We start from the raw sequence: 26,066 nt of genomic DNA, 5'->3' as shown, positions 1-26,066 counted from the left end.
TGGTCACACGAGAATTCCGGTCCTTCATGGTCTGGATCCAGGTCAGTGCTGTGTGGTCTGTGTGCAGGTCAAATTCCCTCCCAAGAAGGTAGTAACGGAGGCTATCTAGGGCCCACTTTATAGCCAGGCACTCCTTCTCGATTGTCGAATACCTGGTTTCCCTCGGCAACAGCTTCCGACTCAGGTACAGTACAGGAAGCTCTTCTCCTGGCTCCCCTTGGGCCAGTACAACTCCAATTCCCACAGCCGAAGCGTCCACCTGCACGAGAAACCTCTTCTGAAAATCAGGGGTCTGGAGAACAGGGAATGAGCACAGTCGTTTTTTCAGTATCCTGAAGGCTTCCTCACACTCCTCAGTCCACTTCACAGGGTTGCTGGCCACCTTTGAAGTGAGGTTGGTTAGAGGGACAGCGATGGTCGAAAACTGCGGAATGAATCTCCGGTACCATCCTGCCAGACCTAGGAAGGACTTCACCTGTGTCTTGGTTCTGGGTTGAGGGCTGTTCCTGATGGACTCCACTTTGTCCACCTGAGGTCGAACTTCACCCTTACCCAGCTGGTAACCCAGATACTTAGTCTCCTGTTTTGCCCACTCACACTTCAGGAGGTTAAGCGTGAGGCCTGCATCATGGATCTTCCCCAGGACTCTGCTAAGATGCTGTATGTGCTCCTCCCAGGAGTGGCTGTAGATCACCACGTCATCCAAGTAAGCAGCACAGTAATCGTCACAGTCCTGGAGGACCTTGTCCATAAGCCTCTGGAAAGTTGCAGGGGCCCCATGAAGGCCAAACGGCATGACCTTAAACTGGAACAGGCCCATCGGTGTCCGGAAGGCAGTGTAGGCCTTGGATGGTTCGTCCAGGGGCACCTGCCAGTACCCTTTGCAGAGATCCAATGTGGTGATGTAATGAGCTCTACCGATTCTCTCCAGTAAGTCGTCAATGCGGGGCATGGGGTAGGCATCAAACTGGGAGATGGCATTCACCTTACGGAAGTCCATGCAGACACGCAAAGAGCCATCCTTCTTTGGGACAATGACAATAGGACTGCTCCATTCACTTGATGATGGCTCGACAACATCCATCTCTATCATGGTGTGGACCTCTTCTTTGAGGGCTACCACCAGCCTCTCAGGCACACGGTAAGGATGCTGGCGGACAGGGTTCTGGCCAGGCTTCAAACGAATGACGTGTTCCAGGACTTTGGTTCTTCCTGGCCTCTGACTGAAGAGGGCCGGATACTTGCCAAACAGCTGCTTCAGCTCATCTTGCTTGTCTTCTTCTAGGTGAGCCAGTATGACCTCTGCTCGTCCTTTCCATGCCTCTGTGACCCCATCTGACTCGTCCTCTTCTTCTACCAGAAAGGACTTTACCTTGGAGAGTTCCCCTTTCTCCTCCCAGGCCTTGAGGAGGTTCACATGGTAGGTTTGCTTCTCCTTACCCTTGTCCGGGTGCAGCACCTCGTAGGTCACCGGGCCCATCTTCCTCCCGATTAGGTACGGCCCTTGCCACTGTGCAAGGAGCTTGCTGGTAGACGAGGGAAGGAGGAGCAGGACTTTCTGTCCTGGCTCAAACGCTCTGTGGCGAGCGTGCTGGTCATACCCTCGCTTCTGGGCCTTCTGGGCTTGCTGAAGGTTTTCCCTAGCTTCCTCTCGGTACCGCTCCAGCCTGTCTCGCATCTGGAGAACGTACTGGACAATCCCCTGTCCTGAGGTAGCTCCTGGGGAACCTTCCCAGCACTTCTTCAGCAGGTCCAGTGGTCCCTGCACTGGCCATCCATAGAGGAGTTCGAATGGTGAGAAACCTGTCGATGCCTGAGGCACCTCCCTGTAAGCAAAAAGCAGAAAGGGTAACCACTTATCCCAGTCTTTACCAGTGTCAGCCACAAACTTCCTCAGCATATTCTTGAGCGTTTGATTGAATCTCTCTACAAGCCCATCCGTTTGGGGATGGTAGGGAGTGGTCCTCAAGCCTTTAATGCCCAGCTGTTGGTGGAGTTGAACCATCAGTCGTGAAGTGAAGTTTGTGCCTTGGTCCGTCAGGATTTCATCTGGGATTCCTACACGAGAAAAGAGCTGAACAAGAGCACTGATTATTTTTGGAGTGGTTATGGAACGGAGTGGGAAGGCTTCTGGGAACCGGGTGGCATAGTCACAGATCACCAATATATACTGGTAACCTGCACTACTCTTCTCCAAGGGTCCAACAATGTCCATTGCAATTCTCTTGAATGGGGTAGAGATAACTGGCAGTGAACATAGAGGAGCCCGGTCAGACCTACGGACAGCACTGGTTTTCTGGCACGTGGGGCATGTTTTGCAGTATGTTTGTACATCAGTATACATGGAGGGCCAAAAGAAACGGGAGCCTAGCCTAAGATAGGTCTTATGTTGCCCTAGATGGCCTGCCCATGGAACTGTATGTGCAAGGTTGAGAACAAGTGGTCTACATGTAGATGGCACCACTAACTTCCTGCTATCTGCTTCTGACCCAAGGTAGAGTATGTGGTTGTCTACTGTGTATATTCCCCCACATGAAGATTGGCTGTCCCCAGCTAAGGCCTTATCAAATAAACCTTTCAAGGTTGCATCAGACTTCTGCAGTGTAGCAAAATTTTGTGGAACTTCCCATTGCACTTCTAACCCAGACACATCAGGTACAGGGGTTCCCACATACTTCTCAAGACGCCGCTGGCGGCGTGACTTTCTGGGCCCTTTGGTTCCCCCCTCACACAAGTCAGGCAGAGGTTGTAAACCAGCTTTGGCCTGTGCACGAGTGACAACTGAACATGACACCTGAACATCAGACTGGCAAACTGACTGCTCATATAGCTGACCCCCCACACTTCCCAACAGATCAGAGAGTACAGGCACATCCCTCCCCAAAATCATCTCAAAAGGTAGCTTCTCCATTACCCCAACTTTGAGGAGGTATTTCTGACCCTGAATCTCCACTGTGAGTTCAGCTGTGGGCTGCTGTGACTGGTCACCATGGACACATTGGATCAGTGTCTGGTGACCGTAATCAATGTCATTAACAGGTACATTACATTTTCTGATCAACGACAGGGAACTGCCGGTGTCAATCATTGCAGTAAGACTTTTACCATTCACTTATACAGATACCAAGACTGACCCTTCCCCAGTCTGTCTATTCTGAACACCATCCCCCTCTCTGGGCACATAACAGTAACCTGAGAGCTTGGATTTACGTAGCGGACACATTGAAGCCTTGTGCCCCTGCTGTCGGCAGTAAAAACAGGTCAGACCCCTCCCATCAGAGCGAACTGCATAATCCCTTACCTCCCTCCTCCCAGACACATAACCCCCAGAGTTACCTCCACCATCTCGGGTATCTCTGATGTCCCTTGTGTCTCGGAGACTCCTTGGAGCGGGTGCTGCAGGTCGTGGTGGGCCCCCTTTACGTGCATTATGGTACTGCAGCGCAAGCTTGGCCGCCATAAGCCCGTCCTTGGGCTCGTGCTCTCGAACCCAGGTTCGAATGTCGTGTGGTAGAACTTGTAGAAGTTGCTCGAGGATGATGACCTCACCGATCTCGTCCTGTGTCTTCTCCTCTGGTTGAACCCATCGTCGGTAGAGACCCTTGAGGCGGTGGTACGTCTCTGTCGGTGACTCACCCGATGGCGTCGATGCAGCTCTAAAGCGTTGACGGTAGGTCTCCGAGGAGATGTCGAACTTCATCAGCAGCGCTTCCTTCAAGCCCTTGTAGACGTTGGACAGCCCCTCATCCATTGCTGTGTAAGCCTCTAAGGCCTTGCCCGTGAGCAATGGGACAAGCCTGCAGGCCCACTCTACCTCCGGCCACTGCCACGTCTTGGCCATTCGCTCAAACCTCAGCAAGTAGTTTTCAATGTCCTCCCCCTGCTGGTATGAGGGCATCTTTGGCTCCTTCCTCAGGAATGCTGGAAGATGAACGTTAACACTGCTGGACTGGTCTCCTGGTGCTGGGGCTGGCCTCATTACTGCTTGGGGATCCTGCTGTGGAGTTGAAGTCCCTGCTGCGTCGAGCCTTTGTCGTCCTGGTGTTGGCAGACCCAATCTTGGGCTCTCACTGACGAGTTCCGCTTGGTGAGGAGCTGTGAGGATAGATTGGCGTAGGCCCCGAAACTCCTGCTTGAGGTCTTCGTCCCTCTTCTCAAGGCAGGTGAAAAGTTGCTGGAAAAGGGCTACCATGGTTGGGTGTGGTTCTGGTCCCCCAACTGCTCCTTCAGTCAGCTGGTCTCTTATTACTGTATCTGCTGGTTCAACCGGTAGTTCAAACAGTTCTGGTTGTGTTTGGCCCCTTGGTCGGGCTCCTAGTTTCTCATAATTAACCTCTTCACCAGAAGATTCCATGGTATTCCACCCAGTTTCAACTTCAATTACCTTTTATGACAGTTGATGCTGCTGCTGAGAACGCAATCCTGTACGCATTCCTTTACCTCTCTTGTTGGAATTCACTGATTTGCGGTGCGCCATCCCACTGCTGCCACCATATGTCACGTAGAGTAGGCCAGAAGGCTAAACTGGAAAACCTAACCTCTATAAAAAATAAAAAGATGGCGGAGCCGCAAAAGTTCTTCTGTGCAAAGGTGTTTATTTACATAGTGATTCCGGAACAAAACAACAGTACTGCCATCAAACATATACCTTATGGGACAGCTTAAAAACAAAGCTGCCCCACCCACAGCTCAATCCAAAATGCCTCTCCATGAACTGAGAGAGGCTCCTTTTGTAGGGGTAGCCCCTCCCCTCAGAACAATTAACACTAATTAATTAAGCAATTACCTATTCAACATACAGTTTCCATTTATCTAAACATACCAAAATATATACATTGCAACACGTTTATGAAACAACATCACAATATAACATTTACAAAATTACATCACTACTGACAGTGTCTTCCAATATGCCCGTTTACATTAATGAGCCATTCCGGACAGGCACTACAAAGTAAGCCCAATTCCCTTAGCTCGGGTCCTTATCCAGCATACCTGGAAGCGACAGAGATGGAGAGAGAGAGGAACAGAACAAACAACCGCGCTCATCCATAACATCGATAAGTATACTAAATATTGCTTATATTAAATATGAACACCTGTCTTTATTTCTTTATACCCTAACTGGTTACTGAAGTAAGTGTGAAATGTATGTACTAAGATAGAGACGTTAACTTGTGTGTCGACCCACATTGTTAACTTATCTGATAACGGAGCAGGGAGGAGTGATGAATGTGTGCGTGCGTTAAAGTACCAAATGCTGCCCGCGGCCAGTGACGGACTTCTACGTCACATACACACGCCAGAGTCCGCTAATCAAGGTCCTGTTGAGCAGCTGAATCCTTTCCAATTTTCAGCGCTTTAGAGACTGTTTTACAACTGGAGTATGCAGCATTGGTTTCATTAACTGTGCACCTGTATAAACTGAGGAAAGTTATTTTAGGACATTGGACATGACAATGACATTAACCCTCTTGAGCAGCGGTCCCCAACCTTTTTTGCACCATGGACCAGTCCCATATAGACAATATTTTTTTCCGGACCGGCCGTGGGGGGTGGGTGGGGTGGGGGGGGTCACGACACAACCGGAATATTGATTAGGCCTGTAAGTTTAGTATAGCTGCTTTTTAATAACATTTGCGTTTAAGTAGGTCTACCGTGATAAAATTCTAAAAACAAAGTGCGTATTTTTCTCTAATGACCATATAATAAAAACATTGCAACTCACCATGACGCTGAATCATGACGCTGAATCAGTGGGAGCACTGAGCTTGTTTCCCGGCAACAAGACGGTCCCATCTGGGGTGATGGGAGACAGTGACACCTGGAGAGTGTTCCTAATGTCCAGTCTACTCGTTTTTGTTGTCATCATTGCGGAAAACCCCGCTTCGCAGAGATAGGATGTTGGAAATGGGAGCAACGTTTTCAGTGTTTTTGTGGCTATCTCAGGATATTCATCCTTGATTTTAATCCACAAGGTCGGCTGAGATGAAGTTCTCAAACATACTTTTAAGGCCACTGTCATTTGCAACCTCAAGGAGTTGATCATCTTCCTGCACGGACATGGACGATTCACCTGGGACATTCACAAATGGGTCGCGGATCCATTCCTTCGCACTTCGTGGGTCTTTGGCGGTTGGGAAGTAATGCTCGAACTCCGTTGTCAGCGACGCTTGGTGATCGCGCACCAGCTGGGAGAAAGACGGCCCAGTCTCTCCCAAAATCCCGCTCATGTTTGGAACATGTCAAATATGCCCCTGTTCACTCGCCGTCCCCACAGTTCCAGTTTGGCTTTGAATGCAGCCACTTTATCTGCCAACTTGAAGACAGTTGTCATTCTCCCCTGAAGTGACAGATTTGAGTTCATTGAGCAGGTTGAATATGTTTCACAGGTAAGCGACTTTTGCAACCCATTCCTCGTCATTGAAATGTGCTGCCAGTGATGACTCTTTTTGAAAAATCTCTGCAGCGGCTCTCGTAACTCAAACACTCTGGCAAGCGACCTCCCCCTGGATAGGCCATCTCCACATACTATGCACTGGGCTTGGAGCATGCGAGTCACCTGTCACAATAAAGCCATATTTTAGGTAGGGCTCATCATATTTTCTATTGATTGAGGCTTTTATTTTTTGGGTTCGCAATCTCGGCCTCTGCTGTCTCTCCATTATCGGCATCGTCGTTGGGCCTTTTATCTCCCTTACCCCTTCTGAAGAAGTTCTCCAGCGATCTTACTGATTTAAAAATAAAATAAAATAATAATATTTATCGTTTCCGTGCTGCCTGGTAGCGAATGTGCCCGCGGCCCGGTGGTTGGGGACCGCTGCTCTAGAGTTTAAGCCTGGGGGGTTCTACTAAACTAATATATGGGATTGTTTTACGATCATACCAGGGATAATTTAGCTGATTGATTTGGAATTTTAGGACCCTTTAGGTATCAAAAAATATACTTTTTTATTTCTAACATTGAGTTTGGCCTTAAACGCATTGAGTAACAGATTCATACATGGAAAAACAGATCAGGCAAGACTTGAGAAAAACCCACATGTTCGTGAGAGAATCACCTTTCCACAGAGGGGTAAAATGAATGTGTAGCCCAAACTGTTTGCATGCTACAGACCGATTTTTTTAAATTTATTATTATTTTTTTTAAATTTTTTTAATTGTAATTTTTTTGGGGATGCCTCATGGTCTGAAAAACACTGCTGTAGCTCTGCCACCTTTCACCGCAGATGTGGAAAGCCGATATCGGTGGTTTGGGATGCAGCCCATGCAAAAAAAACAAGCACATCTCTCTAGTTTTAAATAAACATTTTTATGGGGATTTTGTATTATGCTAATTAGATTTCCACGGGACATTAATTCGATGGTTATTGCAAGCTTATAGTTACAACTAGTGAGAGACCCAGCTAAACTACACGTTTTCAATTGGCTAGTTAGTGTGTATATCATTATTTTACCTACCTGTCTCTCCTCTGGCAACGGCCCACTGGCACACACGCAGGTGATGCGCACACACCATGACCTTTCCAGGATTTTCATTGCTGACGAAAAATGATCTATAACTGGGCAAATAACTCACGCGCAATTATTGTCAACAAAAGCGGCTAGGCTCGCTTTGATCTCAAACGCATCTCGTGACTGCATGATTGAAAGACCGCTCATGCTTGTCAATGCAGGCCTACAATAATTATACTCCGATGCACTCTGCATAGATTTGGAGGACAGTAAGGAAAACATTGCATCTGGACGAAACTGATCAAATTAAAAAAATTTGATTCAATTACAGTTAGGGGGAAAAAAGTATTTGATCCCCTGCTGATTTTGTACGTTTGCCCACTGACAAAGAAATGATCAGTCTATAATTTTAATGGTAGGTTTATTTGAACAGTGAGAGACAGAATAACAACACAAAAATCCAGAAAAACCCATGTCAAAAATGTTATAAAATGATTTGCATTTTAATGAGAGAAATAAGTATTTGACCCCTCTGCACAACATGACTTAGTACTTGGTGGCAAAACCCTTGTTGGCAATCAGAGGTCAGACGTTTCTTGTAGTTGGCCACCAGGTTTGCACACATCTCAGGAGGGACTTTGTCCCACTCCTCTTTGCAGATCTTCTCCAAGTCATTAAGGTTTCGAGGCTGACGTTTGGCAACTCGAACCTTCAGCTCCCTCCACAGATTTTCTATGGGATTAAGGTCTGGAGACTGGCTAGTCCACTCCAGGACCTTATTGTGCTTCTTCTTGAGCCACTCCTTTGTTGCCTTGGCCGTGTGTTTTGGGTCATTGTCATGCTGGAATACCCATCCACGACCCATTTTCAATGCCCTGGCTGAGGGATGGAGGTTCTCACCCAAGATTTGACGGTACATGGCCCCGTCCATCGTCCCTTTGATGTGGTGAATTTGTCCTGTCCCCTTAGCAGAAAAACACCCCCAAAGCATAATGTTTCCACCTCCATGTTTGACGGTGGAGATGGTGTTCTTGGGGTCATAGGCAGCATTCCTCCTCCAAACACGGCGAGTTGAGTTTATGTCAAAGAGCTCCATTTTGGTCTCATCTGACCACAACACTTTCACCCAGTTGTCCTCTGAATCATTCAGATGTTCATTGGCAAACTTCAGACGGGCATGTATATGTGCTTTCTTGAGCAGGGGGACCTTGCGGGCGCTGCAGGATTTCAGTCCTTCACGGCGTAGTGTATTACCAATTGTTTTCTTGGGGACTATGGTCCCAGCTGCCTTGAGATCATTGACAAGATCCTCCCGTGTAGTTCTGGGCTGATTCCTCACCGTTCTCATGATCATTGCAACTCCACGAGGTGAGATCTTGCATGGAGCCCCAGGCCGAGGGAGATTTATGTTTCTTCCGTTTGCGATTATTCGCAAACTGTTGTCACCTTATCACCAAGCTGCTTGGCGATGGTTTTGTAGCCCATTCCAGCCTTGTGTAGGTCTACAATCTTGTCCCTGACATCCTTGGAGAGCTCTTTGGTCTTGGCCATGGTGGAGAGTTTGGAATCTGATTGATTGCGTCTGTGGACAGTTGTTTTTATACAGGTAACAAACAGATTAGGAGCACTCCCTTTAAGAGTGTGCTCCTATTCTCAGCTCGTTACCTGTATAAAAGACACCTGGGAGCCAGAAATCTTTCTGATTGAGAGGGGGTCATATACTTATTTCCCTCATTAAAATGCAAATCAATTTAACATTTTTGACATGCGTTTTTTCTGGATTTTTTTGTTATTCTGTCTCTCACTGTTCAAATAAACCTACTATTAAAATTATAGACTGATAACCTCTGACCTGCTGGCCCCCCTACCTCTGAGGAAGCACAGTTCCCGCTCAGCCCAGTCAAAACTGTTCGCTGCTCTGGCACCCCAATGGTGGAACAAGCTCCCTCACGACGCCAGGACAGCGGAGTCAATCACCACCTTCCGGAGACACCTGAAACCCCACCTCTTTAAGGAATACCTAGGTGAATGCACCAATTTCATAAGGTGAATGCACCAATTTGTAAGTCGCTCTGGATAAGAGCGTCTGCTAAATGACTTAAATGTAAATGTAATGTAATAATTTCTTTGTCAGTGGGCAAATGTACAAAATCAGCAGGGGATCAAATACAGTGAGGGGGAAAAAAGTAGCTATTGTTCCCCGAACGGCAGATAGATGACAGTGTAGCACAGCTGTTGACCAAAGGCCGAAATAGAACGCAACTGCTGGAGAACATGACGGCTATGAACGAACAACCTACGGAGAATCAAAGATGGCGGCAGGGAAATGCAGATGGCTAACGTGGCTCCGGTGGCTAAGAGGAGGATACAGTCGATTCAAGAACACAACGTTCCAAGAGAAATGGACAGACAAGTATTTTTTTGTACTGCATGATGGGACTAGCTCACCTTGTCTTATTTGCCAGAAGGCAGTCAATTGTTTTAAACAAGCAAATTTAGAGCGACATTTCCAGTCACACTATGCCCACTTTGACAAAACAAATCTGCCACAAAGCAACTTCAGAAACAACAAAATAGCACAACTCAAAGGACAACAAATGATGGACAGATCTTGCACTGATGCAGAGGAAAAGACAGAGGCAACATATGAGATTGCTTGATGCTCGTGAGAAACAAGTAGGCCTTCACAGACGCGGAGTTTGTCAAATAAGATTTTTTGGCCACAGCCGAAATATTGTATGCTGGTTTCACAAACAAGGAAGCTATTTTAAAGCAAATTAAGGGACTGCAACTCTGACTTGACCATAGCAAGATGCATAGAAGACATACTTGGTGCAGTGTTTTAGTATTGCGCTTGACGAAAGCACTGATCTGAGTGACATTGCCCAATTATGTGTTTGGTTTCGCTTCACTCAAAATGAGTCGTATAGAGCAACCTTTGTTTACTGCCCCTTCAGGGACAAACGAGAGGATATTCTGAAATCTCTTGTTACATTTTCTGCTGATAATAATATTGACTGGTCAAATCTGGCATCTGTGTGCACTGACGGCACTCCAAACATGCGAGGGAAGGAGAAGGGACTCATAGACCTGATGAGAGAGAGGATATTCCCGAATTTGTTACATATCATTCATCAGGAAGCACTTGTGGCTAACTTCAGACTGACTTACAGAATGTGATGCAGCAAGTCGTGCACATGGTTAACATTATTGCGAGGGCACTGAATCCCCGGCAATTCCGCGAGTTGATGGAGGAATACCAGACAGAATGCGGCGACTTGATATTTCACAATTGGGTGAGATGGCTGTCTTGTGGCAGAGTTTTGGAAAGATTTCTCTCTCTCTCCCTCAAATCTGTAAATGTTTTGCAAGCAAGGGGAGAGAGGAGCCAGAGCAGTCACCACATCCAACCCAGACATACTGCTACATTTTAGCTATGATGCATTTGTGCCTGTGTTGGAAGAGTTGAAGTTGGCGTTTCAGTCAAGATTCAAGGATATCATGGAGTACAAGGAGTTTAACTTAATTGAGAACCCCTTTCATGTGCCAGTGTTATCTCTGACCCCAGTCATCATAGCCAGCTGTCCTGACTGTGCTGGAATAGAGAGTGAGATAGTGGAGCTGCAGGCAAATGACACATTGCAAGGTGATCTCAGATCAGGTGTTAACCATTTCTGGAGCCTTGTGCCAGACACAGGGTACCCAACTTCTAAAGCAGTGTGGACATCATTTTTTGTCAGCACTTATTCATGTGAAGCAACATTTTCAACAATGAATATTGTGTAAGAGAAACTGACTGACCAATGCACACCTGGATTGCCTCACAAGGATAGCAACAACAATGCATTTTGAATGAATTCAGTCAAGGAGCAGAAGGGACATTTTTCACTCATCCAACTACTGAGGTAACCCTTAATATGGGTCTTATACATGTGATGTAGCCTATTTGATCTGTGCATGTACACTACTGGTCAAAAGTTTTAGAACATCTACTCATGCAAGGGTTTTTCTTTTGTTTTTACTATGTTCTACATTGTAGAATAATAGTGAAGACATCAAAACAATGAAGTAACACATGGAATCATGTAGTAACCAAAGAAGTGTTTAAACAAATCAAAATCTATTCGAGATTCTTCAAAAAGCCACCCTTTGCCTTGATGACAGCTTTACACACTCTTGGCGTTCAATCTACCAGCTGCACCTGGAATGCTTTTCAAACAGTCTTGAAGGAGTTCCCACATATGCTGAGCACTTTTTGGCTGCTTTTCCTTCATTCTGCGGTCTGACTCATCCCAAACCATCTCAATTTGGTTGAGGTCGGGGGATTGGGGAGGCCAGGTCATCTGATGCAGCTCTTCATCACTCTCCTTGGTAAACTAGCCCTTACATAGCCTGGAGGTGTGTTGCGTCATTGTCCTTTTGAAAAACAAATGATAGTCCCACTAAGCCCAAACTAGACGGGATGGCATATCGCTGCAGAATAGTGTGGTAGCCATGCTGGTTAAGTGTGTGTCACCAGCAAAGCACCCCACACACCATAACGCCACCTCCATGCTTTACGGTGGGAAATGCACATAATCAAAACCTACTTATTTCACTTGCTGAGCTGTTTTGTTCATTTGTTCAGTCCTTTCATTCTCAACTAGGATTTCTCATACTAAGGATCGCTGTTTGAGTCTTTGCATGTCAAATAACACTTTGACTCGTCAAATAAGCTTGTTGACCAATCAGGACCTGAATGACTGCACGTCACAATAATATAACCTATTTATTACACATTGATTACACACATTCGTATTTCATATGTCACAACGATTCATCGATAAGTATGCAATGATGCTGGTAAAGTTGTCTCGCGCACCTACAGTGCTGGTCGTAAAAAAGCTAGCTAGCTCATGGATGCAAACAATGTAGTTCTTCCCCAAAAACATAGCAAAACGACATCTGTTTCAGTAACTATAGTTAACACCTAGCTATATAGTTAGCTAGCTATCTAAAATAACCCTAATTTACAAGACAGTTCTTATTTGATTAATGGTGGTCGGACCCATCTGTGAAGCTAGCCACAATAAGGATTAGCCACAATAGTGGACTTTGCGGTTAGCCTTCAGCGGCAGGTAGCCTAGTGGTTAGAGCGTTGGACTAGTAACCGAAAGATTGCAAGATCGAATCCCGAGCTGACAAGGTGAAAATCTGTCGTTTCTGCACCTGAACAAGGCAGTTAACCCACTGTTCCTAGGCCGTCTTTGAAAATAAGAATTTGTTCTTAACCTCTCTAGGATAGGTGGCACCAAATCGTCCCACCTACGTAAGAGCCAGTGTAATCCCATGGCGCGTTATTCAAAAACCTTAGAAATGCAAAAACTTCAATTTTTCAAACATATGACTATTTTACACCATTTTAAAGACAAGACTCTCGTTAATCTAACCACACTGTCCGATTTCAAAAAGGCTTTACAACGAAAGCAAAACATTAGATTATGTCAGCAGAGTACCCAGCCAGAAATAATCACACCCATTTTTCAAGCTAGCATATAATGTCACATAAACCCAAACCACAGCTAAATGCAGCACTAACCTTTGATGATCTTCATCAGATGACAACCCTAGGACATTATGTTATACAATACATGCATGTTTTGTTCAATCAAGTTCATATTTATATCAAAAAACAGCTTTTTACATTAGCATGTGACTAGCATTCCCACCGAACACTGCCGGTGAATTTACTAAATTACTCACGATAAACGTTCACAAAAAGCATAACAATTATTTTAAGAATTATAGATACAGAACCCCTCTATGCACTCGATATGTCCGATTTTAAAATAGCTTTTCGGTGAAAGCACATTTTGCAATATTCTCAGTAGATAGCCCGGCATCACAGGGCTAGCTATTTAGACACACAGCAAGTTTAGCACTCAGAAAAGTCACATTTACTATAAGAAAAATGTTATTACCTTTGCTGTCTTCGTCAGAATGCACTCCCAGGACTTCTACTTGAATAACAAATGTTGGTTTGGTTCAAAATAATCCATAGTTATATCCAAATAGCGGCGTTTTGTTCGTGCGTTCAAGACACTATCCGAAAGGGTAAATAAGGGTGACGAGCATGGCGCAATTCGTGACAAAAAAATTCTAAATATTCCATTACCGTACTTCGAAGCATGTCAACCGCTGTTTAAAATCCATTTTTATGCCATTTTTTCTCGTAAAAAAGCGATAATATTCCGACCGGGAATCTGCATTTAGGTAAACAGAGGAAAGAAAATAAAGCATTCGGTCGACTCGGGCACGCGCCTAAGCCCACAATACTCTAAGCGGCCACTTGCCAAACGCGATAATGTGTTTCAGCCAGAGCCTGCCTCGATATCCTTCAGTTTTTTCCCGGGCTCTGAGAGCCTATGGGAGCCGTAGGAAGTGTCACGTTATTGCAAAGATCCTAAATCTTCAATAAAAAGAGCCCAGATGAAACACAACTTGTCAGACAGGCCACTTCCTGCATGGAATCTTCTCAGGTTTTGGCCTGCCATATGAGTTCTGTTATACTCACAGACACCATTCAAACAGTTTTAGAAACTTTAGGGTGTTTTCTATCCAAAGCCAATAATTATATGCATATTCTAGTTACTGGGCAGGAGTAGTAACCAGATTAAATCGGGTACGTTTTTTATCCAGCCGTGTCAATACTGCCCCCTAGCCCTAACAGGTTAACTGACTTGTCTAGTTAAATAAAGGTCAAATAAAAAATGAATACAAGTATGCCATTGGCAGTGATGCAAATACAGTGGGGGGGAAAGTATTTGATCCCCTGCTGATTTTGAACGTTTGCCCACTGACAAAGAAAGGATCAGTCTAATTTTAATGGTAGGTTTATTTGAACAGTGAGAGACAGAATAACAACAAAAATATCCAGAAAAACGCATGTCAGAAATGTTATAAATTGATTTGCATTTTAATGAGGGAAATAAGTATTTGACCCCCTCTCAATCAGAAAGATTTCTGGCTCCCAGGTGTCTTTTTATACAGGTAACGAGCTGAGATTAGGAGCACACTCTTAAAGGGAGTGCTCCTAATCTCAGTTTGTAACCTGTATAAAAGACACCTGTCCACAGAAGCAATCAATCAGATTCCAAACTCTCCACCATGGCCAAGACCAAAGAGCTCTCCAAGGATGTCAGGGACAAGATTGTAGACCTACACAAGACTGGAATGGGCTACAAGACCATCGCCAAGCAGCTTGGTGAGAAGGTGACAACATTTGGTGCGATTATTCGCAAATGGAAGAAACACAAAAGAACTGTCAATCTCCCTCGGCCTGGGGCTCCATGCAAGATCTCACCTCGTGGAGTTGCAATGATCAAGAGAATGGTGAGGAATCAGCCCAGAACTACACGGGAGGATCTTGTCAAGGATCTCAAGGCAGCTGGGACCATAGTCACCAAGAAAACAATTGGTAACACACTATGCCGTGAAGGACTGAAATCCTGCAGCGCCCGCAAGGTCCCCCTGCTCAAGAATACATATACATGCCCGTCTGAAGTTTGCCAATGAACATCTGAATGACTCAGAGGAGAACTGGTGAAAGTGTTGTGGTCAGATGAGACCAAAATGGAGCTCTTTGACATCAACTCAACTCGCCGTGTTTGGAGGAGGAATGCTGCCTATGACCCCAAGAACACCATCTCCACCGTCAAACATGGAGGTGGAAACATTATGCTTTGGGGGTGTTTTTCTGCTAAGGGGACAGGACAACTTCACCGCATCAAAGGGACGATGGACGGGGCCATGTACTGTCAAAATCTTGGGTGAGAACCTCCATCCTTCAGCCAGGGCATTGAAAATGGGTCGTGACTGGGTATTCCAGCATGACAATGACCCAAAACACACGGGCAAGGCAACAAAGGAGTGGCTCAAGAAGAAGCACATTAAGGTCCTGGAGTGGCCTAGCCAGTCTCCAGACCTTAATCCCATAGAAAATCTGTGGAGGGAGCTGAAGGTTCGAGTTGCCGAACGTCAGCCTCAACCTTAATGACTTGGAGAAGATCTGCAAAGAGGAGTGGGACAAAAACCCTCCTGAGATGTGTGCAAACCTGGTGGCCAACTACAAGAAACGTCTGACCTCTGATTGCCAACAAGGGTTTTGCCACCAAGTACTAAGTCATGTTTTGCAGAGGGGTCAAATACTTATTTCCCTCATTAAAATGGAAATCATTTTATAAAATTTGACATGCGTTTTTCTGGATTTTTTTGCTATTCTGTCTCTCACTGTTCAAATAAACCTACTATTAAAATTATAGACTGACCATTTCTTTGTAAGTGGGCAAACGTACAAAATCAGCAGGGGATCAAATACTTCCCCCCCCCCACTGTAAATAGAATTATGCCATAATTGAATAGATCATGCTAAACGAGGTTGGAATGTTGTATAAAATCAACAAAAGACAATCATTTTACAAATCTGTTGAAATCACACTGGATGTTATACTTTAGAATTGCATTGGGGGCATAGTTATTTCACTGTACAGCCATACCTATGGATTGTGGATCAATGACATGGCGTATCAGTCTACTTAGTGACACCCAGAGAACATTCGTATTGCGGGACTCAAACAACTGTGAATTGAGGCACAGCATTTATTGTCAACCTATGTGTATTGAACACTATTCCAGAGAAAAAACAATACTGAGTGGATGCTTTTGGAGTCTAACTCTGAGGACATTGGGAAACAATATTGTTGGTATTGAGTAGATTGATACCCTATTTAATTGCTTCACATTCTGAACTTGTTTAACATTATCTAGTGTAAATATGTCATGATTCCACCAATTGTAACATTCTGCCTCACTTTCAAAGAGGTACTTTTTATTTTGAATGCAAAAAGCAAATTCCACTATTGTGCCTAATACTTATTGTGGCTAGCTTCATAGTCCTGTCGAGCCTCACTAGCTAGCTGGCTACTTATAACGTTATCTTTGGGCAACAGGGTTAAGTAGCTGGCTAGCTATTTATTTTCATGAACTGAAGACAATTTCAATTGGCGACCAACAAGTGACAACCTAGTTAATACTTAGTCACAAGGATTCCTAAATCATTGCTAATGAAAATGACTGCAGTTTCTACTGGTCATTGTTTGCAAGCTGGTTGTAGCTACCCCAGAAGTTGTGGTCAAACAAATAATGCTTTATTACCAACGCGGTTTTGTAAACACATCGTTCATGGCTGATGTTTGCAGACTTTTTTTGTACAGCTTTGACAGTGCTACAGATAATAGTGGTGGCACTTGGCTTGCACATTCAGAACACACAACATTCTATAATAGAACTGTGTTATTTGAGGTGTCAAATTAAAAGCTTATTTAACCTCTAGAGGACCCCTTCGAGATAAAATACGGTTAACGGGATTGGTTGGACAACAACCAGTGAGATGGCACGGCGCGAAATTCACAAAAAAATCTCAAAATTAAAATTAAAGTATTATACAGCATTTTAAAGATACTCTACTCGTTAATCCAATCACATTGTCCGATTTCAAAAAGGCTTTACGGTGAAAGCAAAACATTAGATTATTTTAGGATAGCACATGAGCAAAAAAAAAAGCAGTTTTCCAAGCACGGATAGCCGTCACAAAACCAGATATGCAGCTAAAATTAATCACTAACCTTTGACAATCTTCATCAGATGACACTCCTAGGACATCATGTTAGACAATACATGCATTTTTTGTTCGATCAACTTCATATTTATATCCAAAAACCCAATTTATACATTGGCGCATGACGTTCAGAAAACGTTTTCTCCCCATAACTTCCGGTGAATAGGCACATTTACAGAAGAACTCAAAAACGCTGACAATATTTATAACAATTATTTAAAGAATTAGAGATAATCTACTCCTTTATGCAACCACTGTCAGATTTCAAAATAACTTTACGGAAAAAGCACATTGTTCAATATTCTGAGTACAGAACTTAGGTTTCAATGCTAAGCTATACAGTTAGCCTACAACCACGGCGTTGACAAATCTCTAAAAATATGTTTGAAATATTTTCTTACCTTTGCTGATCTTCGGCGGAATGCACTCGGAAGGGCACCCACTTCCACAAGAAATGTTCATTTGTTCTGCAAAGTCCATCATTTATGTCCAAATACGTCCGTTTTGTTGACCCATCCAAAACACTTTACAATGCCATGTGGCGTGGACGCAAATCCATAGACGAAATGGTCAAAAGTTTCATTACCCTTTGTAGAAACACGTCAAACGATGTTTACAATCAATCCTTTAGGGTAATTTTTAATGTAAAATTGCGATAATTTTATAACCGGGCAATAGGTATTCATCCCAGAAGAAAAATAGAAAACAACAAAGTCACGTGCGTCATAAGACACCTGTCCTCAGACTGGCCAGTGATTGACTGAGCCACAATTTTCTGCCCGGTAACAGGTGACGGATGAAACCAGTTCCTTAAGATTGTTGACAGCCAATGGAAGAGTTAGGAGGTGCAACGTAAATCCTATGTCACTGTAGTTTTTCAAGGGATTCAAAAGAAACTACATTTCTAATTTCCCCCACTTCCTGATTCAATTTTTCTCAGGTTTTTTGCCTGCCATATGAGTTCTGTTATACTCAGACACCATTCAAACAGTTTTAGAAACTTCAGTGTTTTCTATCCAAATCTACTAATAATATGTATATTCTATTTTCTGGGCCAGAGTAGTAACCTGTTTTAAATTGGGTACGGTTTTCATCCGGCCGTGAAAATACTGCCCCCTAGCCCCAACAGATTAATGTGTCAAATAGTGTTATTTGACTTGTCAATTGGTGTTATTTGAGGTGTATCTTTTTTGACACGAAAAGACCCAAACGGCGTTCCATAGTATGTCTTGAAGCTAATTGCAGTGACGCTACTAATGTGTAACTCCGGTAGGGCAACATGTGTACCGGTGCTCGACCAGTCGGCAAAAGCCAACATCACCCACGACGGAACGATTGATTTGTCAAGGGCAATGAATTCCATTATCTTCGTTAATGGATTTCGCCTTTTGAGTTGTCTCACTGAAATGTCTTACTCTTTCAAATGACTGCTCGATACACACAGCAGACATTGTGGACTATGTTAGGAATGCTGATTTGCTCGTGTAGCGCAACATTTTATGTGGCGTCATTACGTTATATAGGTATGCACATCAGGTTTGACATCGGTTTTGCACATCGTCGTTAAACTAGACCTCGTCCCGATACCGATGTTGGCATTTTGAGCTAATATCTGGCGATTCCGATATGTTCACCGATATATCGTGCATCCCTAGTTTAAACATTTTGACCAATCGATTGGTTGAAAGAACAAACGACTCTTGGTCGACCAAGATTCTTTATTCGGGGACAGATGTATGTTGTTGCAGAGCCCTTCACATTAACTTACTTAAATCTGACAATGTTCTTCCTGAATATTTCTGTGGAGAACATTGCAAGCACACCCTTCAGATTATTTCTTCCGAACATGCCACTGAAAGCACAAAAGGAGAATACAATGGGCCTATGCCACTCAAGACCATTCCACAAGAGAACCTCACTGCAGAGATGGCTATTTAAAGAATGACGATCAGTGAAGGATGGGCCCCAATTCAAAAGAACACACTTTTCATGATTTCTTTCAATAGCCAGGACAACAGATGGTGCTCATGCCACTTCAGTATTGAGATGGATAAGTCAGTCTTTAAGAATAAAACGCTAGATTTAAAAGCTACCAGCCACTCAGCTTTGTTACCTGACAAAATATTTTTCCCCTGCTAAAATTACACCCAACAAAAAACAGAAGAGCATGCAGCTTGCTTTGTAAAACAAATGTATTACCAGTAAGAAATGCGGTATTGTTTAATTTCATAACTTTTTGTGACCCTGAGTCTTTTAACCAAAATATCACATAAGACAATGGTCACCTGCCCCTTTAAGGGTGGGAGGTTACTGTGGTAACGCGACTTGTCATGTTTCTGCCCGTGAGATTGAGTGTGACTAGTAGTAGCGTTGTCTTCTCTTCCTAAGCAGTTGAAACTCGAACATTGAAAAACAAAATGGCTTGCGAACAATGTAAATGGACAAAACACAAGGACAGTCTCACTTCAGTAGAATTCGTTTCAAGTAATTTACATCAACTTGTATGCCTGTGCCCAAGAAAATGCTTCTTTCCATCAGCTCTTTAGGTGCCCACGGTTAGGCAGTGTTGCAGTGCGAGGTGGGATAGGCTATATGGGATTCCTAGTCCTTTGACTTTGTGCGATTTAGGTTTCATAGCTGGTAAATTAACGGCAGTACTTTGAAAACCGCTACTGCAACATTTTTGACTAAATGTGATCATACTTGACATTTTATTCACAAATGCAAGCACTGTGGAGCCTTGACCATCCACCAACGTGGCCGGTGAAATAAACATCTTACAATGCCAAAATTTACCCGCAGATGGCGGGTGTTAATTGTAGGCCCTGTCTGACATCCTTCTCTTCCTGTTCCCGCCACAGGTACATGGTGGGCTGTGGGCTGAAGCGAAAGCTTAGTGAATGCGAGGACCCGGTGCTGGACATGCCCTACCCTCAGCAGAGGCAGCTGGTGCTGGACCTGTGCCTTTTCAAGCTCCAGAGCTGCCAGCGGCGAGCTGAGCCCAGCCTGCACCGCTCGGTGCTGCTGGCTAACACTCTGCACCAGATTCAGCGGGAGATGAGGCAGGAGGGAGGCCCACACCCTTTGGATTCCCCCCCTCCAGCCCCCTCACTGCCTCAAGCCCCTGCTGCACTGCGCCATTCACCCGAGTTGCCGCATGTGCCCCCCACCACCCTAGTGGCCGCACTGTCCTCACCCTCACTGCTTTGTGAAGATGACGCAGAGTCTGCCTGCACAGGACTCCCTGAGAGACTGTGGTCGGAGGACGACGGAAAGTCTCCGCTTCTGCTGTTTGGATCCTTTGAAATTACAAACTCCACCAGCTACCTGACGGACCTGCAGCTGGACGACATCTTTGAGGACATTGACACGTCAATGTACGACCCATCTGACTTTGTCCTGGGCTGCCCCCCTCGCAGCGGGAGCAGCAGAGCCTCCTTTGGGAATGACGACAACCTCAAGGGATTCTGCACCACCTCTAGCATCACCTTGCAGCGGTATCTCAATGACCTCGACCACATCATTGAGATCCTGGTATGCTCCTGACTGACTGATTGGCGCCATTTCACAGCTGCCCATTTTATGAGCTGGTGGTGGGAAGAATGACTCATTTATTTTTTAAGTCTCTATTTTTATACAAAGAACTTGGTATATTTATTCATAAGTTCTGATGATTACTTGGCCGATATACCTCTACTGTATGATGAATGCATATTTCTGGTGGCCCGCTGGTGCCATCTTTTACATTAACAAGATTACTTTAATAAGCAGTGACTTAGAGCAACAATCACAAAGCGTTACCATTGAGACGTTATACTGGATGGTTATTAACCAGTGCATTCTTTGACAAAGAGGACGACCTGTGTAACAAGGACATTTTTGTGGATGGATTCCACCATGTATTTCTGGAGCATTGCAATAATTTATCAAGAATTAATTAAATAGACCGGGACTTGTTCAATCCTCACACTACCTCTCTCTAAAACAACAGCTGTCTGTCTCACTATTCAAAGAGCTTCACATATTGTGTTCTGATTGGTCTTGTTCCTTTAACATAAACTTCTGATTGTCAATAATGCAGATATTTTTACGCCAGAGAATGCCTTTTCCGGATGCGAGTCTCAGCATAGTCGATAATTCTGTGACTTTACATTGATGCCTTATCCATCCATTTTGGTCATTTTAATCAGATAGTAGCGGACAACAAAATATAATCGGCACAAGATTTTGAGTATTTGGTTTGCGGTTTGGTCACTCACATGTTTTGAGAATCTTAAGGTGACATTGTATTGATTACTTGGGAACAGTGTTTTGTTAGACTGCATTCGTTTAAGCATTTAGTGGTGTCTGTCTCATTGAAGAGCTGTACATACAATTGAATACCATGTATATTTTCCACTTTAACGATTGTTTAAAAATGCAGACACCAAGGTATTCGTAGAATTAGAATAGTCCCAGTTGGTATTCACGTAATAATAAAGGAATTCCCATCGACCACGGGCACAAATTGAGGAAAACCAGCATCCTTTTGGCTCACATTGTAAAAGAGGCAACTTGGGCGTCTGTTTATTTTTGTTATAGAAGTAACAAAACATGCCGAAAAGCTGCTGTGTTATTCAATGTACATGTAGCCAGGTCAAAAATCCAGACCTTCTGTTTCACAATTCTTCAACGTAGGGAAATGGAGCCTGCCAGAAGAGCCTTGTGGCTTCAGGTCATTCGTGTGGGAAATGGAGCGTGCCAGAAGAGCCTTGTGGCTTCAGGCTATTCTCCAACGTAGGGAAATGGAGCCTGCCAGAAGAGCCTTGTGGCTTCAGGTCATTCGTGTGGGAAATGGAGCGTGCCAGAAGAGCCTTGTGGCTTCAGGCTATTCTCCAACGTAGGGAAATGGAGCCTGCCAGAAGAGCCTTGTGGCTTCAGGCTGTTCTCCAACGTAGGGAAATGGAGCCTGCCAGAAGAGCCTTGTGGCTTCAGGCTATTCTCCAACGTATTGAAATAGAGCCTGCCAGAAGAGCCTTGTGGCTTCAGGCTATTCGTGTGGGAAATGGAGCCTGCCAGAAGAGCCCTATGGCTTCAGGCTATTCTCCAACGTAGGGAAATGGAGCCTTGTGGCTTCAGGCTATTCTCCAACGTAAGGCAATGGAGCCTTGAGGCTTCAGGCTATTCTCCAACGTAGGGAAATGGAGCCTGCCAGGAGAGCCTTGTGGCTTCAGGCTATCCGTGTGGGAAATGTGGGGACACGGTGTCCAAGTAGGCTACACGTAGCTGTGTGTGTGGAAAACATTTCATCACATGTAAGACATTTAACTGGTTTAATACAGTCTGTTTGGAACTCTACTCACTACTTGTAGCTGTATAGTCTACTTGTTTTGTGGTGTTGGTCTTGGCAAACTTAATGTTCTGGTCGGTAGCTAGCTAGCACTCAAGTGGCTATTTATTTTATTTAACTAGGCAAGTCAGTTAAGAACAAATTCTTATTTACAATGACGGTCTACCAAAAGTCATCCTGCGGGGACAGGGGCTGGGATAAAAAAGATGTAGGACAAAACACAGCATGGCAGCAGCACATAACACGGTAGCAACACATGGCAGCAGCACAAAGGGCAAAAAGGTAGAGACAACAATACTAGCATAGTCATGAAAAGGTGCATGAGGGAAGCCCTACAATAGTTTTTCTAAGTAGTGAGAATGCTAGGGAGCAGGCGATGTTGAAAAGTCATCTTTAGACCTGTTAATCAAATGTTTTGTAATGGACTAAAGCATGCGTTTGAAAAAGGTTACATTTTTGCTGTGAGCCAATGGGGTAACCTAGGTAACCACAGGTTGTTTTCCGCACAGGCGCATAGGGTCGTGATGATCTAATACTGACTGGGTCTATACTAAAAGGGACATGAACCATCTTATGATGAGATAAAAGTCAGCCGTTTTGGTCAGGGAGTTGGTCAAACATTGTTTTCCAGTGTTGAGATAAGATATTTTGTAAGCTAATGAATTTGGAGAATTTATCCGCACTGTATGTTTGCTAGCTGGCCAGACAGTTTTTTTAAATAATGATTCCATAAATGTTTCAAATTAATTGCCAACATTCCAGTCAATCATACTGGCTGAAATCAGTTGATAGGACTTACACAAGTTGAATATGCAACATGTACTGATATTGTATCATATCTATATCTAATAGCACTCACAGCTTTCAAAGAAAACAAAAATGTTGACATTATGGTCTGTTTATATATATATATTTTACATAGAGGTTATATAAACTGTATAATTATATTACAATATTTTAGGTTGACAGTAATTATATTCCACAATTTCTGATTCATCACATGCCTTTTATTTTCCTACAGAAGTAAAGTTCTACTGTCTGTTTGTCTATGGAGATTGCATGGCGGTGTGCTTGATTTTATACACCTGTCAGCAACGGGTGTGGCTGAAATGGACAAATTCAATCATTTGAATAGGTGTCTGCACACTTTTGTGTGAGTGTATATAGTGTATGTGCTCCCCGAGACAGGGGAGGGGAGCAGTAGCTGCCATCACGTGACACGGCCCTTTCTTGTGGAAAAGGCTACACGGAAGAGTTTCACAACAGCTGCTATGTGTAAGCGCTGCGCCCCCCCCCCCCCCCCAAAAAAAAGAGTCCCCTTTTTTCCAGTCAGCCAATAAGAATACAAAGTAATATGTAAATTAAACAGAAATGATCATGTCTGCATTGAGTCACATTCTGAAATAGGCAGATTTTAGATGAGAGGTTGGGGCACAGGCTACCGGCACTACTGTTGTAAACTCTCAAAGCAAACAACTCCCAGGTGTTGATGCTCTGCCGATGACACACACACACACACACCCCTCCCGTCCTTCCAGCATGACTGCACACAGACCCCACCCTAAGGACAGAGTCAGCCTGAACATCACCACAAAACGGAACAATAAAACCAACGAGAATTTTCTTTCACACCATCAGCACACTTCAGTGGATCCTCCCTGCTCACACTGCTGAGAACAGTGCATTGAATGAGTTGAGTTTAAGCTTTGTAAGCTTTTTTGTTGTATTTATACAGTTTCTGTGTGATTTTGTTTATTTTGATAAGATTGAGATAAATGCAGTATATTAAGGGTCTTGGGCTTTTGTAACAGAGTTCCGGACTCATTTAATTTACATCGAATAGGTAATGTAAAAAAAAAACACGTCTGTAAATATTTGTTGCGGATCATGATGAGATTTACATAGACTGTTAAAAAAAAAAAAATGGGCGAAGCCATCGATGACGTCACCCCATTTGAGAATGCTCAGTGGCGTGTTTAAAGATCAGGAAGTGTCATTTCAGCGTGTCACCATCTTGCAACATGGAGTTTTTGGAAACGTCTCATGCTCAGTTTAAGCTACTGTATGAAGTGAAGTTGCAGGCTTGCTCAGTCCTGCCCCCTCATTGAGGATCTCCAGTTGAAGGCTGACTGAGGTACTGCAGGCTGCTATTAGCAACTAAATGATCCTTTTCACTTTGTGTGATTTTAAAGTAATCGGTTCAAGGACATACATCTGGTGAAATAATAGATTAAAATATTGGCACCATGATTGTGTTAATGTTTTTCTATATATCCACGAATATTGCCATTCTCTACAATGGGGGATCCTGTTCTCTGGAAACAATGTCTGCAGTACTGCGGTCCACCTTAAACTTGAAATCCTCAATGTGAGGTGACAGTCATTCTCCCCTGGATTGTTATCATCGATTGATATTTTAGATGTATGTAACTAACTCTGATTATAACAAATAAATGGAAGATTATTATGGACCAGGCAGTCTAAAACTGGCAGCTTTTTGCTGTTTTCAGCCTGCAGCCACATCGCTAAATTAACCAAAATATGAAGTTGCAGTACAGGTGGTACATGTACATTTGTAAAACCCAGTCAATATCCCTGGATTGAGAAATGGAATATGGTATAATAATAGAATACCTGTTAAATAATTCTGGCTGGTCAGGTAACTCCATAGCCCTCTGGTAAATCTCCAAAATATTTATACTGAACCAAACATGAAGAGGGCTGCAAGACCTTGTGTTTGACGGTGACTGATATTTCCACTGAACAAAAATATAAACGCAACATGTAAAGTGCTGGTCCCATGAGCTGAAATAAGATCCCAGAAATGTTCCATACCCACACAAAGCTTATTTCTCTCAAATGATGTGCACAAATTTGTTTACATCCCTGTTAGTGAGCATTTCTCCTTTACCAAGATAATCCATCTACCTAACAGGTGTGGCACATCAAGAAGCTGATTAAATGGCATGATCATTACACACATGTACCTTGTTCTGGGGACAATTAAAGGCCACTAAAATGTGCAGTTTTATCACAACACATTGCAACAGATGTCAAGTTTTGAGGGAGCATGTATTTGGCATGCTGACTGCAGGAATGTCCACCAGAGCTGTTGCCAGAGAATTTAATGTTAATTTCTCTACCATAAGCCACATCCAACATCTTTAGAGAATTTTGCAGTATGTCCAACCGGCCTCACAACCACTGTCTGGTCCATTTATTTTGTTCTGACCACAAACTCTGTGTTCTGTAATATAATTTATTTTGACACATTTATACTCTATGCAATACTGTTGTAGCAGGTCAGTAAGTCTGAATAAAACAGAAAACAATGTCTCAGGTTTCTTTTCTCTTTTTTTTTTTATCACCGCAGTGCAATACTTGCCTCGTTTATTGTGACTTATGTTGTGATCAGCTTTTCATCAGAAAAAATAAGAAATTACGGAAGAGAGTTTTCTGGTATTCTAAGGCCAGCCAGCACAAGAGGAAAAACAATGTCTGTCAGACACTGTGTATTGACTGTTCCCTTGTGGTCAAATCTAAATCAAATATGAAATCGGGTAGTGTTTTCCTCCTTTTTTATATCAATTCGGCACACACTGAGAAAAGGAGGGAATTGGTCATAGG

General features: G+C 43.8%; 1 protein-coding gene across 3 annotated transcripts in view; it reads left to right on the top strand.

The window, feature by feature from the left end:
* The window catches only part of LOC106607647 (SERTA domain-containing protein 2), a 39,730-nt gene extending 13,957 nt beyond the window's left edge, over positions 1-25,773 (top strand). For all 3 annotated transcript variants that reach the window (XM_082976773.1, XM_014204813.3, XM_014204814.3), the window contains exon 3: positions 19,972-25,773. In XM_082976773.1, the coding sequence (XP_082832899.1) occupies positions 19,972-20,656 (685 nt within the window). In that variant the 3' untranslated portion in view covers positions 20,657-25,773. The remainder of the gene's footprint in view (positions 1-19,971) is intronic.
* Positions 25,774-26,066: the final 293 nt, after the last annotated feature.

This window comes from Salmo salar, chromosome 06, assembly GCF_965601325.2.
Source record: "Salmo salar chromosome 06, fSalSal1, whole genome shotgun sequence".
NCBI lineage: Eukaryota > Metazoa > Chordata > Actinopteri > Salmoniformes > Salmonidae > Salmo > Salmo salar.
Note: the sequence above shows the minus strand (reverse complement) of the source record. Positions and strands in the feature narration are given on the sequence as shown.